The sequence below is a fragment of the Acanthopagrus latus genome, chromosome 13 (assembly GCF_904848185.1).
Source record: "Acanthopagrus latus isolate v.2019 chromosome 13, fAcaLat1.1, whole genome shotgun sequence".
NCBI lineage: Eukaryota > Metazoa > Chordata > Actinopteri > Spariformes > Sparidae > Acanthopagrus > Acanthopagrus latus.
In genome coordinates this window covers 2,997,591-3,011,956 of record NC_051051.1, presented here as the reverse complement: position 1 = coordinate 3,011,956, position 14,366 = coordinate 2,997,591, and the positions used below count along the sequence as shown (strand labels likewise).

The following is a 14,366-nucleotide window of genomic DNA, read 5'->3' as shown; positions in this document are numbered from 1 at the left end:
TAAAGACTGTTTCTGAAACCGTTTCCTCTAAAATCGCTGCATGGGGAGTTTCACATGTCTCATCTGACAACATTCACAGCAGTGTGGTATTTCCCCAGGAGTTCTACAGAACCCAGTCCCCCGCTGGTTCCTCATTGCTGCTCACACATCACATCACCTGTAAACAGACACAAACACAAATCGAACCCTTTGAGGTGAAGCACTGTAACCTTCTCTGATAACTGTGATGCTATATTCCGTCTGCTGCTCACTGAGCTCAAAACAAGTCTGTCCTGCTTCTGCATTCCCCCACATACCTTCCAGTAACAACTACAGGAAGAAAGAAAGCGGAAAAATCATGATGCTGAGTCAGAGAGGACACGTAACATTTATTCACGCTGGAGTGACAAAGTTCACAGTGAGATGCAGACACGTCCTTCTTCTGAAGACTCGGCTGTCGGGATTCCACACAAAACACACTTCACATGTTTGTCCAGGCAAAATGGATCTCCTCCAGCCAAACACACAACACATTCAGCATCGACAGCTGAACTTATTTAAGATTTTCACACAACCTTTGACCCACAATTCACTGTTGACTGTGCTGCGTCATGTGACTGGTTGGGTTTTTATGTGCAGTGAACCCTGCCCCCGCTGCTCCAGCTCGTCCTGGTGAGCGGAGGGCAGCGGGGGGAAGACGTGACTTTCTCCATCTGGTGTGGACATCATTACATAAGCAGATCTTCAGTTTCAGTAAGTGCACTGGCATCTGCTCCCAAGACTGTGTTTCAACATCAGCTCAACAGCTTTTACAAACACGCAGAATTAGAATTCAAACTTGGTGAGTGTTTTACAGAAGGGAGTTTAACTTTACAGCTCCAGACATGTTGGTTACGTATGTTTCTGCAAAACCACAGATAGGCTGAAACTTGATGTTACTTTATGTTGCAGCTTTACCTCCTCAGGTTACATTTGCTATTTCTCTCTTGTCACGACGCTGTGCTTATGCTTTGGTTAGGTTTAGGCACAAAAAAGAACTTGGGAATGGTTCAGAAAACATTGTGAAATTTGCAGAGGTCTTCTTAAAAACACCCTGTTCTTCTTGCGCCACAAACTGACGAGAATTAGCACGACTTCCCATGAAAAATATCCTGTTTTGGCATCGCAAAACACGACTAGAAACGTCCCGAGGTCTCTTTAAATATAACCACCGGTGTCACGCTTACAAAGATGAAGTGCTGTGTTTACACTTACATGCCCAAACACAGACTCAAACTCAGCAGTACAACTCGTTAGTACATCTTATTCCTCAGGCTGAATTAGTGCCTGAAATTAGTAAATGTTATAATAATCTTCACCACGGACGTTTAAACCTGAACCAACTATTTGACTGATGAGCTCACTGTAAAAGATTCCAAAATATGCACATTTTTTAGATGCTGCTCATACTGACCACATACGGTGAATTGTGAATTTCCTTTATTTCCAATGCTGATCCTAAACGATAAGCGCTATAACGATGATCACTGATTCATAATGACTTCCACCTCCGCACATGCCTGAAAAGGACATTGTGGCTGAATCAGTGGGCAGTGAAGGCTACAGGTTACCAGCTAGCTGTGAGCAACTGGGGTGATTAACGTTTCCACAGAAAACAGCATCATATCCGTGTGCTGGGAGGTCATTAAAGTCTGGTGGGAAGCTCAGAAATTCACCAAGAATTCAGGAATTCGAAACCCACCACCAATGTGATTCACTGTGAACATGCTTTAGTCATTTGTTTCTGTGGAAAGCATGAAACCAGCAGAGGAAGGAGAGGACGTGAGAATGAGACAGCTGATTCTGGTCGCGTGAGGATTTGCTGTGTGTGCTCGCTGGCTGTGTCAGGTGATGGTGAGGAAGCAGATTCTCAGAGAGCCGAAGCCTTAAAGCTGCAGAGTGACGAGAAAAGGTTCAGGGCACAACGAGAGGAGACGCGTTCTGTCTGCGTCAGAGAGAAGCAAGTTCATCTTGACCTGCTGATGTCTCTGGAGGCCATGTGCAGACTCATGAGGCTGCAAACGCTCAGTGACTGCTGCAGAACGCTCCTTCAACACACAGACATTATTGTTCCAGCTAGTAAAGCACAGCAGGTGTGGCATCGCTGATATGATTCAGATTTCTGATGGAAATTATTGATTAAAATGTTTATTCTAATATGTTAAGAACAAGAAACGACAGACAAGAATAAACATTCAAAAACAAATCACAAAAATACATTAACAGCTTAACAAATCATATCTACAGACAATAAAAAAGCATGAAAGCAAAAATAAACCATCAAGGACTCTTTGTTTAAAAAAGGAGTCAGAAGAAGTCATTCATTAATCAACATGATGACTAAATTCCTTACTGATATACATATAAATGTATTATTTACATATTTGTATCATTTTAATCATACTGACCAGTTATCGTTTTGTATATGAGTATATTATTATATATAATATACAGCACATATATGTGATATAATATAAAATTGGTATAAGTTTAAAACAGATAAACAGACTAAAAACTGTCCGCATGAAAAGCTCTTTTTTTTTTTTTTTGGAGACGTCAGATCCGTGCAGATTCTGACGTCCGCCTCTCGTGGCTGCTACGTCATCACGCTGCCAGCTGATCGGAGTGGGAAGCCGGGTGTGTGTCTGACTTGGGTGTGTGTGTGTGTGTGTGTGTGTGTGTGTGTGAGAGAGACAGAGAGAGACAGAGAGAGAGAGAGAGAGAGGTGCGGGGCAGGAGTTGTGTAAAAGGGGCTGAAGTCCTGCGCTGCGTCCTCCTCCTCCTCCTCTTCCTCCTCCTCTTCCTCCTGCTCCTCCTCCTGCTCCTGCTGCTCCTGCTGCTGAAAAGTAGAGTCACCAGCAGATTCACGAGCGGCTGCCACACGGTTTGACATGGTGGATGTGAAGGGAAGCGAGCAGACGGCGACACACCCTGCTGAAGGTCCCGGACTCCGCCGCGCGGTGGGCGAGGCAGCCTGAACTCCGCCGGAGCGTCCAGACGAGCGGGCCGCGCAGGAGCGACCCGGCCGGTGGTCAAGGTGGGGCGTGTGACTGTCTGCGAGGCGGTGTGTGTATGTGTGTGTGTGTGTGTGTGTTGCTGAATGCTTGTTCCTGTCAGCCTGATTTAGCCTGTGGCGGCTTGATGACCCAGTTTGCGTAAAAAAAAAAACGCCAACCTGGGCAGCTCGTCCTCAACACGACTTTACCCAAGTCAGATCCACATCTCAGGCTCTCGTTGCTGCTTTCTGCACATTTTCCTGCGTCGAGGAAATGGATGAGCTGTTCTAGGAGCTCTGGCTGAAGGCCTGGCTGTGTGTCATGTAGATCATATCGTCCGGCTGACACACAGGAGGAGCTGACAGGAATTATGAGCTCCCTTTAGAAATCTGACCACAAGCAGCCAGCTCCTGCAAACATTTCATCAACATTTGGGAGGATTGTCTGGGTGTAATGGTGGACCGAGTGCTGCATGGAGTGACAGCACATGCAGCTAAACAGAGCAGCTGGAAATGTGCTCAAAAGAGTCTAAATCAGCAGAGAAGGGAACAGAAAATCAGATGATCAGATTTGTGTGTTTGAAGCCGTCAGGACTTCCACATTTAGAAAATCAGGAAACTCTATTAATTTCACTGCTTTGACCGTCAGGAGGCGTCCTGGTTTATATAACACAAACTTGTCAGAAAGTGTCAGCCTTCTCAGCCCCTTTAAAAAAAACAGAAAACTGCTGAGTTCATAACAGGCCGAGGAACAAGCCCGTGCTGGAGTAGGGGATAGGTGAGATGACTCGGGGGCGAGTCACTCCTCAGAAATGCGGTGACACCAGCAGTCATCTGGCAGATATTTCCTCACATGAACGACGTGTTTATAGAGAATACAACTGTAGATGTTTGTGAGGATTAGTCACACATTCTCCACAGAAAACGTCGTCGGCCTCTCGAGTCTCCACAACTCGTATATTTGATCCCTGACAGCCTTTTACACTCGCATGAACCGTCTGCAGCGACGTGTTGGAGGTGTTTCTGTGCTGGAAGCTCTCTGTAGTGTACGTTTCATCGATGGAGCCCGTCTTACATAATTGCACAGCCAGAGTTCAGTGCACCGGTAGGAATGCGCAATAGGCTGTGTCACGAGCTGCATTTGTGCCATTGCAACCCGGAGCGTGACATAAGCCGCCCTGTCAATGAGGATCACATGGCAGTGACAGGGTGTCGGTTAAAAAGCAACTCATCTCGTCTCCGTGTGTCGCTCTGCAGCCTCTCCCGTGCTGCTTTTTATTCCTAATCGCCTACATTTTGCAGAAGTGAAGCCATCTTGCTCAACTTGGGCTACACCCTTCATTCCTATTGCGTGCCTTGTCAAGGGAGGATGGGGCAAGAAGGGATGTGTTGTGTAGGTTTGTTCAGAAGTAGAAGAAGAGGGGAGAAGAAAAAGAAGATCCAGTTCTTTTCAAACAAAATGGCACAGACTGCCTGAGGACAGGCTTACAGGCCTCATGCAGCACGTTACCATCTCCTGGGATGTCGTGAATTCAGAAAGGCATTCGGCTCCTCCTCGCAGCGAGCGAGACAAACCGAACCCCTCGACGTGGAGCGATCTCGGGGTTAAAGCCGGAGAGCCTTTAAAGTCCAGCAACCGGCGAGCAGCAGAGCATAAGAAGAGGCTCTCTGCACTATGATCAGCGCGTTGCCAAAGCCGCCGCCCTTTCCCTGTCTTTGTCCCCATTCCCAGTCTAAAATGATCAGTCTATATTACAGACTACAATCTGGGGCAGTAAACACTCTCCCACTGGGCCGCACCCACAGCAGAGGAATGCACCTGAATGCATGCATGCAACGTTTAATTATCCTGTGTTTTCCATTCAACAGAGCTGCAGCAGCGAGGACGGGTCTGCAGGTTTTCCCGCGATTATCCTGCAACTCCTCACATATTTCCTCGCGCGGCGTCACGACCCTGATCGTGAAAAGGTCAGATGGATGACGGTGCTCGTAGCCTCTCCATCATACGCTCCCTTTTTTTAAAAAATGTGTCTTCTGCTGCGTCTCCCTCAGATTGATAAATTCAAACGTCTGATCGTCAATAATTCCACCATCATTCATATTTCTCTGTGACACACACGTCCTGCCTGTTCACCTGTGTCCGTCTTCCCTGCACGTCCACAGTGGCAGATAAGCTCAGTCTTTTGTGTGTTAGACTGCTGTTATCTCCTTTTACACTGCTGCCCCGTGTATAAAAGCCTGTCTCAAGGCCTTCCACACTGGCTGTCATGTGGCTCTGTCTGACTCCCTCGCTCAGATAAGACAGAAAGAAAGGGAAGGAGAGGAGGAGGAGGAGGAGGAGATGCAGCTCGGAGGTGAGGGTGATCCTGACAGCGAAGCCACGTCCGCCCTTGTCCAGCGCAGACCAGATGGAGACGAGCAGGAAGACGGGTGAGAAGGGATGGAGGGATGGAAAAGGAGAGAGTGTGCGAGCCCGCAGCAGCTGGATGGAATTTCTAACATACGCAGCTGGAATGTGAGGAATGCAGGACAGTCTGATCTGACCGAGAAAGAGGGTGGAGAGGACAGACGAGTCAGGAAAGACCAAGGAGACGAAGAAGAAGAAGAGCGGCACAGTAAAAGAGTCGGGGGCTCAACACTGCCAGTCATTGTGAACGTAAAGATACAGAGTCACTGTTCGTGGAGGGACTGGCACGCTATGGAACAAATGACTAATTCAGTTTCAGTTTGAAGCAGCTATAGCGAGCTCCGTCCCTGTGTGTGGCCCGAGGTCTTGTACTGTACGTCCTCTTCCCTGACTTAATTCGGGATATCGCTGGCGTGAATGCTTGTGTGTGTGGGGGAGGAGGAGGAGGAGGAGGGTGGTGGTTTGCTTCATGATGCCGGTGTGACGGATGACTTTCTTTTGCTTTACAGATCCACAGTTTTCAAGACCTGCTGCCACCAGAATGAGTCCATAAACCTGGAAACAAGTTAACATCTTTAGCTATCTTTGTGTTACCTGATCCTGAAGTTGAATTTCAGTTCAGTTTCAGTGATTTTTGTTCTACGACACAAAATAAATCTGTAAACTTGACGAGACAACAGAAGTTTAGCAGGAACATTAAAAGTCATCGTGCTGAACGCGGAGACTCGTCTACTCGCTAGTCCGTCTTTTGTACAGTGTAGTGAGAAGTTCGTATTGGTGACCGTGATGTAGTTTGTTTACAGCCTAACGTTAGCTTTTTACTTCTCACAGTCACATTTAAGCTTCAGGAATCACAAACGATAGAATGTTTTGTGATGATCAGTAACTTCTGCAATTATCCAAAATCTAATTTGGATTTTGTCGAGGGAACAGTCTGCCGACACAATCGCATCATCACTGGTGTGGCTGGTCTCTGAGGACCAGCTTGTCAGTCCGTCAGTCCAACACTTTGTTTGTTCCAGCCTGTAATATCTCTGTAACTGTTGGATGGATCGGGGTGAAGTTTGGTGCAGATATTAATGCTCCTGTCAGGATGAAGTGTAATAACTCAGATTACAGACTAGTGGCCATCTGATCACCCTCAGCTGTACACCGTGTTCAACAAGAACAGCATGTTAGCATGGTGACGTTAGCATTTAGCTCAGCCACATGAGGGTGTACAGTGGATTATAAAATACGGACGGAGCTTCCAGGTCTGAGGAGTGAAGTCGTTGGGAAGTGTTTCCCTTATAGGCCGCCGTTATAAAGCAGATGTGACACAGATAATAATTTATTGCTCTTTGTATCGGGAAGTGTAATATTTGTGAGTCTAGGAAAGACATTTTTATGTGCATGACAGCTTGATGTTCGTCAAGTGTCCAGTGGGTCAAACAACATGGATGCAAACCAGGAAGAGAGGAAACTTTTTTTGCTGAGAAACTCTTTACAAAGTGCATCACATCACCTGAGGTTCAGTTCAGATTAATTTTTAATCCTGTGTGAACGTATGTGGAGTGTGGATGTGAGCTGCGTCAGCGGTGTAGAGCAGTGAAACGTGAAAAAATGAAAATATTCAGAGCAGCAGGGACACGACGGCAACTTATCTCGGAGTGAATGGCCACCATTTTAGACTCCAGAAATCATTTACTCGACTCACTGATTTTTAAAACGTGATTTGACTTTGATTTGATCGGGAAATTTAGTGCAAATCTGGCAGAGCGTGAGCAAAATGTCTTTTGAGTGGTTTAGAAAAGTGAGATGTGATTATGGGTTAACTTCTGTCAGCGTGCATCAGTCAAGTCAGAACAGGCAGCCTGGGCCTCTGCCTGCTGACTCACCCACTTCAGAGAGATTGTGACGTGCGACCTGTAGATACGTTTGTCGGGAACGATTCACTTGTGTTTTTCCATCTACAACCTGCTTAGTTTTGCTTTCGATCACAGTTTAACTCGTGGATTAAATGACTCTGGCTGTTTTTAAGGATGATGTCGAAGTCACATCTAAATAAGTGTGAGACAAACGATTTCTCCCTGGCGGCGCTGTCTGTAAAGGTTTCATAAGGCCTGCTGATTGTGACCTGACCCCCCCTGCTGTGCACAGTCCGAGGGCTCCGGATCACTCAAATACCTGAGATTATTCTGGTTCTCCTTACTGCAGGAATGTGCAGCATGTGTTACTCATCGTCAACCAGAGACGTGGAGCATGTCCTCCAATATCTGCAGATCACCACAAGATTACATTCTTTTGAAGACGAGAAAAGAAAAATTCCTGCTTTAGCTTCGTGTGTGTTTAGTCTCGGAGTGGTTGGTTTTCAACCTTCAGTATGTTCAGCCTCACCTATTTTTACATGCAGTTATCAGAGAACTGGTATTTACTTTTCTACAGCGGCTCCAGTGTTGGATAAAGTCTGGGTCACCAGAGTGAGTGTTGGCTCGGTACGTCTCTGCAGAACCGCAGATGAGTTAAAACTGAACGTTTTGAAACGAAAATTTGAAAGAAATCAGTCTCACAATGCTAACTAACTAGCTAACATGCTTCAGTTTAGCAGGTATAATGATAATATATGAATTCCACGATTTGATGCCAATTGTGCATCTTAGCCGACCACGTGGCAACGTCCCAACAGGCTCCGCCTCCAGAAACTCACCTTGTGGACGAAGCAGCTGTAAAAATGGGGGGATACTTCACAAAGCCTAACGATATAAATCATTTCACCATCAGAATCCATTCGGCCTGATGACATCTGAAGAGCCACATCATTAAATAATCTCTGCCCTATTCAAGCTAGCTGGGTGCTAACCTGTAAATTAGCCGCCTCAGCTGCTCCGCGGAGGAGTCCAACTTCTCTGGCTTCATTAATGGAGCTCCGTGTCTGTATCTCACGTATTACATCCACGTCTTGACCATCTTAGCAAAGTGTGTCAGCATGCTAACATCCGGTGTTTCGTACAGCACAGAGCCCAGCGGAGGCTCCAGGTGTGTCCACAGGCCGGCAGGTGAAGTTCAGGCTGAAACGTGAGACAGTCAGTTTAATGTTGTTTGGACGTTTCACTGAAAGATGATGAAAGTCAGTTGACTTTATCTTGAAAGATGATACGAACCGGTTTAATTTCAACACGATAAATCTGATCTGTATTCAACTTTAACCTGGTTTTAAAGCTTTTATTTTACATCCTCAAGCTCGACTCCACTCGTTTCCACATGTTAAACTTCCAGCTGTGTTTTTAAAAAGGCTGCCACACTCAGAGATCAGCTGCTGCGGAGGAAAACACCCGAGCACTCATTTTCTTAATGGAGACCTCAGAAACAAATAGTTTTTTCTCTTGACTTCTGAGAGGATTCCAAGATTTCTTGCTTTCCTGTCGAGGCTGTCTTCTCCTCTTCATCGCCTCTCGCTCATGCTTTGTAACCACGGTAACTGGCGACCAAAAAAAGAGAAAAGACGAGAGAGTGTTTTTTTTCTTCTTCTTCTTTTCTTCCAGAGGCCGGTCTGTGATTTTGTGCATCACAGCTGAGAGAATATCTAAGAATTGCTCGCTGGCACGGTGTAACGTGCAGAGGCAGAGCGGAGCTGCTGATGCACGTTTCCCTCCCGGTTATCTGACGCATGATCTTGTGCGCATCTCCACGGCCTTTTCTTGCACATCAGCTCATTTCACCCACTTACTCACAGCTGATCGCACACACTGTGGCTCAACTGCACCCACTTACTGTACGTGTGTGACTGGCTGCAGGCCAGCTCATACCCACGCTGCTGGAGCCGGGAGTTTAGAGGGGAAGTTAAATGATCTCTTCTTCTTTTTCTGTCTTTCTGCAGGAGCATGTGCACCTGAAGCAGCCAGAGGAAGCGGACGGAGCCGCTGTTGGTGCCTTTTTAAGGAGGCCGGTCGTCGCACCGGGCTGTCTGGTTCGGACTCTCACGCTCGCTGGCTGACTCCCAGAGCTCCCTCACCCTCGGCCTCAAATGGCTGACACACAGCAGTTCTTCACTGGCAAGCTTTATGTTCCTGTACACATGCTAAAGCTGCCAGCTGAAGAACTGCTCTGGTCAGCCCTGCACCGGATGACTCAAGAGGAGGAAGCAGGCGGGGGCGGAGGGGGGAAGAGGACGGAGGGGAGGCGGCGTTTCTCACGCTCAGCAGTCAGACTGGACTTAATTAACCTGCTAGATTTGAGCCACCGTTCAGTTTGGTCAGGACGAACTGTTTATGTTGTGGTCACTGTTTGTGTTGTCTGTTTGAATTGTGTACATGATGAACAATAAAGAGTCAAATATTTTCTCAGACTTGAGGTTTATTGCTGAGGATGAAACCACACACACACACACACACACACACACACACACACACACACACACACACACACACAGAGGGAAACAAAAGATGTGTGCACAAATGTGTCAAACTTTTAAGACGATCCTTTTAAAGGTCAACAAGCTTAAAGTTGTTTATTTCAGTTATAAAGCACGTTGAAGGCAAACAGGTTTGAACAAAGTCTGACGTGTCAACAGGCGTGAGGACGTTTTTGTGCAAGATTAAAATAGAAGCAGGTTTCAACCAGGCAAGAATAAAAACATGTGGACAGCCAACGACAGGAAGCTGCAACATCAGATGCTCTTTACATCGTCAGCAGGCCCCAGACGTAAAGCAACGTCAGGCTACGGCACCACATCAAAAGGAAACGCCACCAATTTGACTCATTGAAGTGTGCAGTTAACAAATACCTTGTAATTTCTTTAATAGATTTCCAGGAAGCTTTTATTTGGTGTGTGTTTCTGCTGATCAGCTGATTTAGTCCAGCTCGTTCCTGTAACAGCAGCTGTTCACATCACACTGCATCACTCACTTCAGCTTTGTGGCCGGCAGAAGAGAAGTTAAACTGAAACTAGCTGGAAATGAAAGTCGCTCGATCAGCAGAAGTTAAGCAGAAACCAGTTGGAAGTTTCCTCCAAAGTTGCCTCCAGTGACGTCACTCAGCGGCTGTGTTGCATTCTAGGTAATGATTTCTTAATAAAAGGTCCATAAGGAGTCCATCCCTGGCTGTGTCCCGGTTCAGGAGCTGCATTTGAAGGCCAATTACACCTCAACACTGTGTGAAGGCTCCTCCAGATGCAGCCCACAAATGCTCCTTCTTTTCCTTTTAGGAGGACGCACCGCTACGATCCTTCATGGCCTCACATATCCCAGGATTCTTTAAGCGCCTGAAAAAGAAGAAAGAAGGAGAGAAAATGGCGACGTCACGTGGCATAGATCGTCACTTTGTGGGCCTGGGTGGCAGAAATCGTGACATAAGGGTAAAACATCTGGTGATGCAACCAGGAAATGCTCTGAACACGAGACCGTCCCACGTCACAACAGCTGACGGGGCCTTCGAAGGTCTCTTGAAGGACTCGCTCTCAACACCACAAAGGAAGTGTCCTTCGAAGGATGCAGACCCTGAATTGAGACACAGCAAGTGTTACAGGAGTGCCATACAAAACTAGTGTATGACTTTGTGCTTTAATTACCCACAATGCAACTTGGCCACCAGTGACATCACTGGAAGCGCTTTCTCAGATTACATGCAGCTTCTTCTGGAGCCACAAAAGACTTTATACAACTTTTTCACAAGTGCAGTCATTCTCCCCTGTAAACACACTTTAATGTGTAAAACTGGTGGCGTTACCCTTTAACAAGTTAATTTCCTGACATTCTAAACTGAATAAGGTACGAAATCAGAGAGAGACTAATAAATGGTTTAATATCTTCAGGGCCTGAAATATTTTCCTGACAAAATAAGTCAATTTTAAAATCTGCCACTTTTTGCTCTGATGCAGCTGAATTATATTTTCCTCCAACATGCAGCTGAATACTCAAGTACAAGAACGTCTAAAAAGTGTGTAAGCACAGTACAGTTGTACTGTTTTGTTGACCAAACACCAAGAAAAACTCTAAATGTTCCTTGAAATAGTCGTAAATGATTGTCTCCTGAATCTTTAGTTATTATTCACTTTGAATAATACTTTATCACTTTAACTCCCTCAGTCATCATGTTTTCCAAATGAAATGCTTGTAAGTTTTGATGTGTTCCTATCTGTTGGTTTTTAAACTGATCTTTAGGACATTACAAGGGCAGATGTCTATAAACTGCTGCACTGTTAAACCTGAAACTTCTGTGTCTTGGTGCAGCTTCCACTGAATCACCACTAGATGGCGCAGCAGTCTATTAAAACATGGCTGAGGGCTTCATGGAGCAGGTTCAGGGAAATTAAATCAGACGGATCATTAGATCAGTAGTGTGCTGGGCTAGTCTCAAAACTAGTTCCCTGATTCATTCAGTCAGTGTGTCTGTGACTGTATTAACTAACAGCCCATCCGAGCAGTTTATTTGATTATAAATATTATTTTGTAAATCCTGGATATGAACAAAGCTTCAGATCACAGATTGTTCAGGTGGATTATAATACAGCTGTATGTTCTGTAGTTGGTAAGTATCTCTGATGTGCAGGTGGTGAGAGAAGTATTCAGATTGTTTAATTCAATGAAACTCATGTATGATCCGAAAAATACAACATGAAGTATTTATAATTACACAGAAATACATCTTGAGTGTTTCTATCACTAATGCGTACATCTACAGATATAGTTATGCTGTAGCTGGTCGAGGTGAAGCTAATTTCAAATATTCTTTCTTCCTTTTTATATGATTGGATTAAAAGCAACAATTCGTGGAGCATTGTGTGAAGTTTAGAGATCCAGTGGAGAGTGAAGTTCCTGTTAAATACTTAAAAATGGCAGAATAAGACTTCAGTGAAGGACCTGAGTCAGCAGGGCGTGCATGTGTTGAGAGGCTCATAGTGTCCACCTTGCTTCCTCTTCCTCCCTCTTCCTCCCTCTCTCTCTCCCTTACTCACAATGTGCGTCGTCGTACATGCTGATCCAGCTCGATGCCCCCCGTGCGTAAATGGAAAGCTTTTACGCACCGCGCGTGTTCACTTCAGAGGGGGTTTAATTGTTGTTTTTGCACTGTCACACGCCTCGCCTGGTGCATGAGCAGGCTTCAGATACTGGGGATGTGCTGTGGAGATGTGAGGGTTGCGGTAATACCTCACTACTTTATAGAAAGAGGGGGGGTAAAAAGGCAAGACGTGCGTCCGGACACTCACCGCCAACTCGACGCGAGAGGGACTTGACATCAATAACATCTCGCTCATCAATAAGACACTTTGATGGAGTTAGATTGCTTAATTAAATAGTTCGCCTTAAAGGTATTGGGCTCTCTGAATTTGAAATATTCTCTAATCTAATGACCCCCCATGGAGAACATCTGAAGGAAGACACTCGAGCATCTCTCTCTCCACAAGACAGCGGCTCGGTCACACAGAGAATCCGGCTTCGAGGTTTCTCATCTTTCACTGATGGCGATCAACACTGATGCTGCCTTTGGGAAAAGCGCCCTCGGCGAGAGGGAGGTCTCCAACCCCACGGACTTCCACGACACGGAGAGGCTGCTGAGCGCCGCGACCACCGAGCCCAGCGGGCAGACCAACATCAAGCAGTCCGACTCCTTCTCCCTCACCATCAGAGGGAGCGTCCGGTCTCTGGACGCGGACCAGAACGGACACAGATCACCGCTAAAGTCGGGCTCCGTCGGGCATTTGGCGACCCCACCCAAGTCCACGTCCCGGCTCAGCCTGGGCCCGCAGCCCTCCCCGGTGCCGCCCGGAGCCGAACCCCCGAGTTACCTCTGGGCCGCCGTGCTGTCCTGTTTCTGTTTAACCGGCGTGCCGTTCAACCTGTGCGCCCTGTGGTACGCACATGTGGTGAGTTGCATGTGTGTTATTATTATCATGCTTGGGTGTGTTCTACAGGCCCAGTCTGTCACCACGACAAGTGTTTTACTTCTCTTATATTTAAATTATTGATGGCTGATCGCCTCCTTCCTCTCCCATTAGTCCACATCAGTTCTCCACTCTGGTGATATTCAAGCAGCAAGAAAGTATGGCCGCCTGTCTCTGCTGTTCAGCTGTGTGGCAATACTGCTGGGTGTGGCTCTCCTCATCTTCATGGGCATCTCGTTAGGTATAAAAGAGAGTCATGACAACAAACTCATCTACAAGGCCCAGTGCAAAGCTGTATGTGTTAAATGTCTCTTTTCTGTGTCTCTCAGATATGCGTAAGATTTGAGGAATGGAGTGAGCCTCCTTTAACTTCATCTGATCTCAAGTTTGCACAGAAGAGAGAGAGAGAGGAGGAGGAGGGAAGGAATGTCGTTTTGAAGATGAAAAAGCACAAAATCTGGGCTGAAAACAAGCCGAAGACACTTTTTCTTCACCTGCTACGGCTAAAAGAAAGAAACAAGAAAGAAGTCCCGGGCTGTTTCTCTTTTTCTGGCAACGCCCACGCTCAATAACCCCACAAACTCAGGAACTAAAGGAGAGGAGAGTGAATCGTGCACACACTGGTAGTGTTCCATCACCAGACAGCGTAACTACTCATTGTCCTTACTAGTGGTGCACTGAAGCACATACGCCTGCTTGACACACAGATAATTGGACGGCACTACATTTGGCTCGGCATCATTAGACCTGAGGATGTCCCAAAAACAAATATCATGGTCTTACAACCAGGCGGTCAGACATCAGTGCACCTCTAGTCTGTTAATGCCGCCGCTGCCCGCCCTGTTTCTCTCTCTGTTCTATCGGCACGGGACGTCAGCGGCTGTGGGAAGATGTATAAACTGATTTCTTACACTGTTTACATAAAACTCATGTACGTTTATCACAACAAGCCCTCCTGCAGCTCCTTCATTATCCTGCTTCGCGTGCTACTATGATAAACTGAGCAGATTCCTGTTGGGACTCGACTGGACTGATCTCTACGCCTCATTATGTTTACAGTATATGACTGGGGTGGTCCTCCCTGTATG

At 46.4% G+C, this 14,366-nt stretch overlaps 1 protein-coding gene across 7 annotated transcripts; it reads left to right on the top strand.

Annotated features, from left to right (window-relative positions):
• Positions 1-2,299: 2,299 nt before the first annotated feature.
• On the top strand, positions 2,300-14,342 carry LOC119031078 (trafficking regulator of GLUT4 1-like). Of its 7 annotated transcripts, XM_037119226.1 has the most exons (4): positions 2,352-3,055; positions 9,277-13,260; positions 13,393-13,519; positions 13,608-14,342. In XM_037119226.1, exons 2-4 carry the CDS (start codon positions 12,856-12,858, stop codon positions 13,622-13,624), a joined length of 549 nt encoding a protein of 182 aa, XP_036975121.1. In that variant the 5' UTR covers positions 2,352-3,055; positions 9,277-12,855; the 3' UTR covers positions 13,625-14,342. The 7 variants fall into 7 exon arrangements, with proteins under 7 accessions (XP_036975115.1, XP_036975121.1, XP_036975120.1 ...); XM_037119220.1 differs by having other exon boundaries at positions 2,300-3,055; positions 13,393-14,342; XM_037119225.1 differs by lacking the exon at positions 2,352-3,055 and adding an exon at positions 3,070-5,443 and having other exon boundaries at positions 13,393-14,342.
• Positions 14,343-14,366: the final 24 nt, after the last annotated feature.

Bases quoted from the DNA above. Each gene is read 5' to 3' on its own strand.
- LOC119031078 (XM_037119220.1), top strand. From the start codon at position 12,856: ATGGCGATCAACACTGATGCTGCCTTTGGGAAAAGCGCCCTCGGCGAG. The intron at 13,261-13,392 runs GTGAGTTGCATG...CTCTCCCATTAG, and splicing joins CCCTGTGGTACGCACATGTG to TCCACATCAGTTCTCCACTC.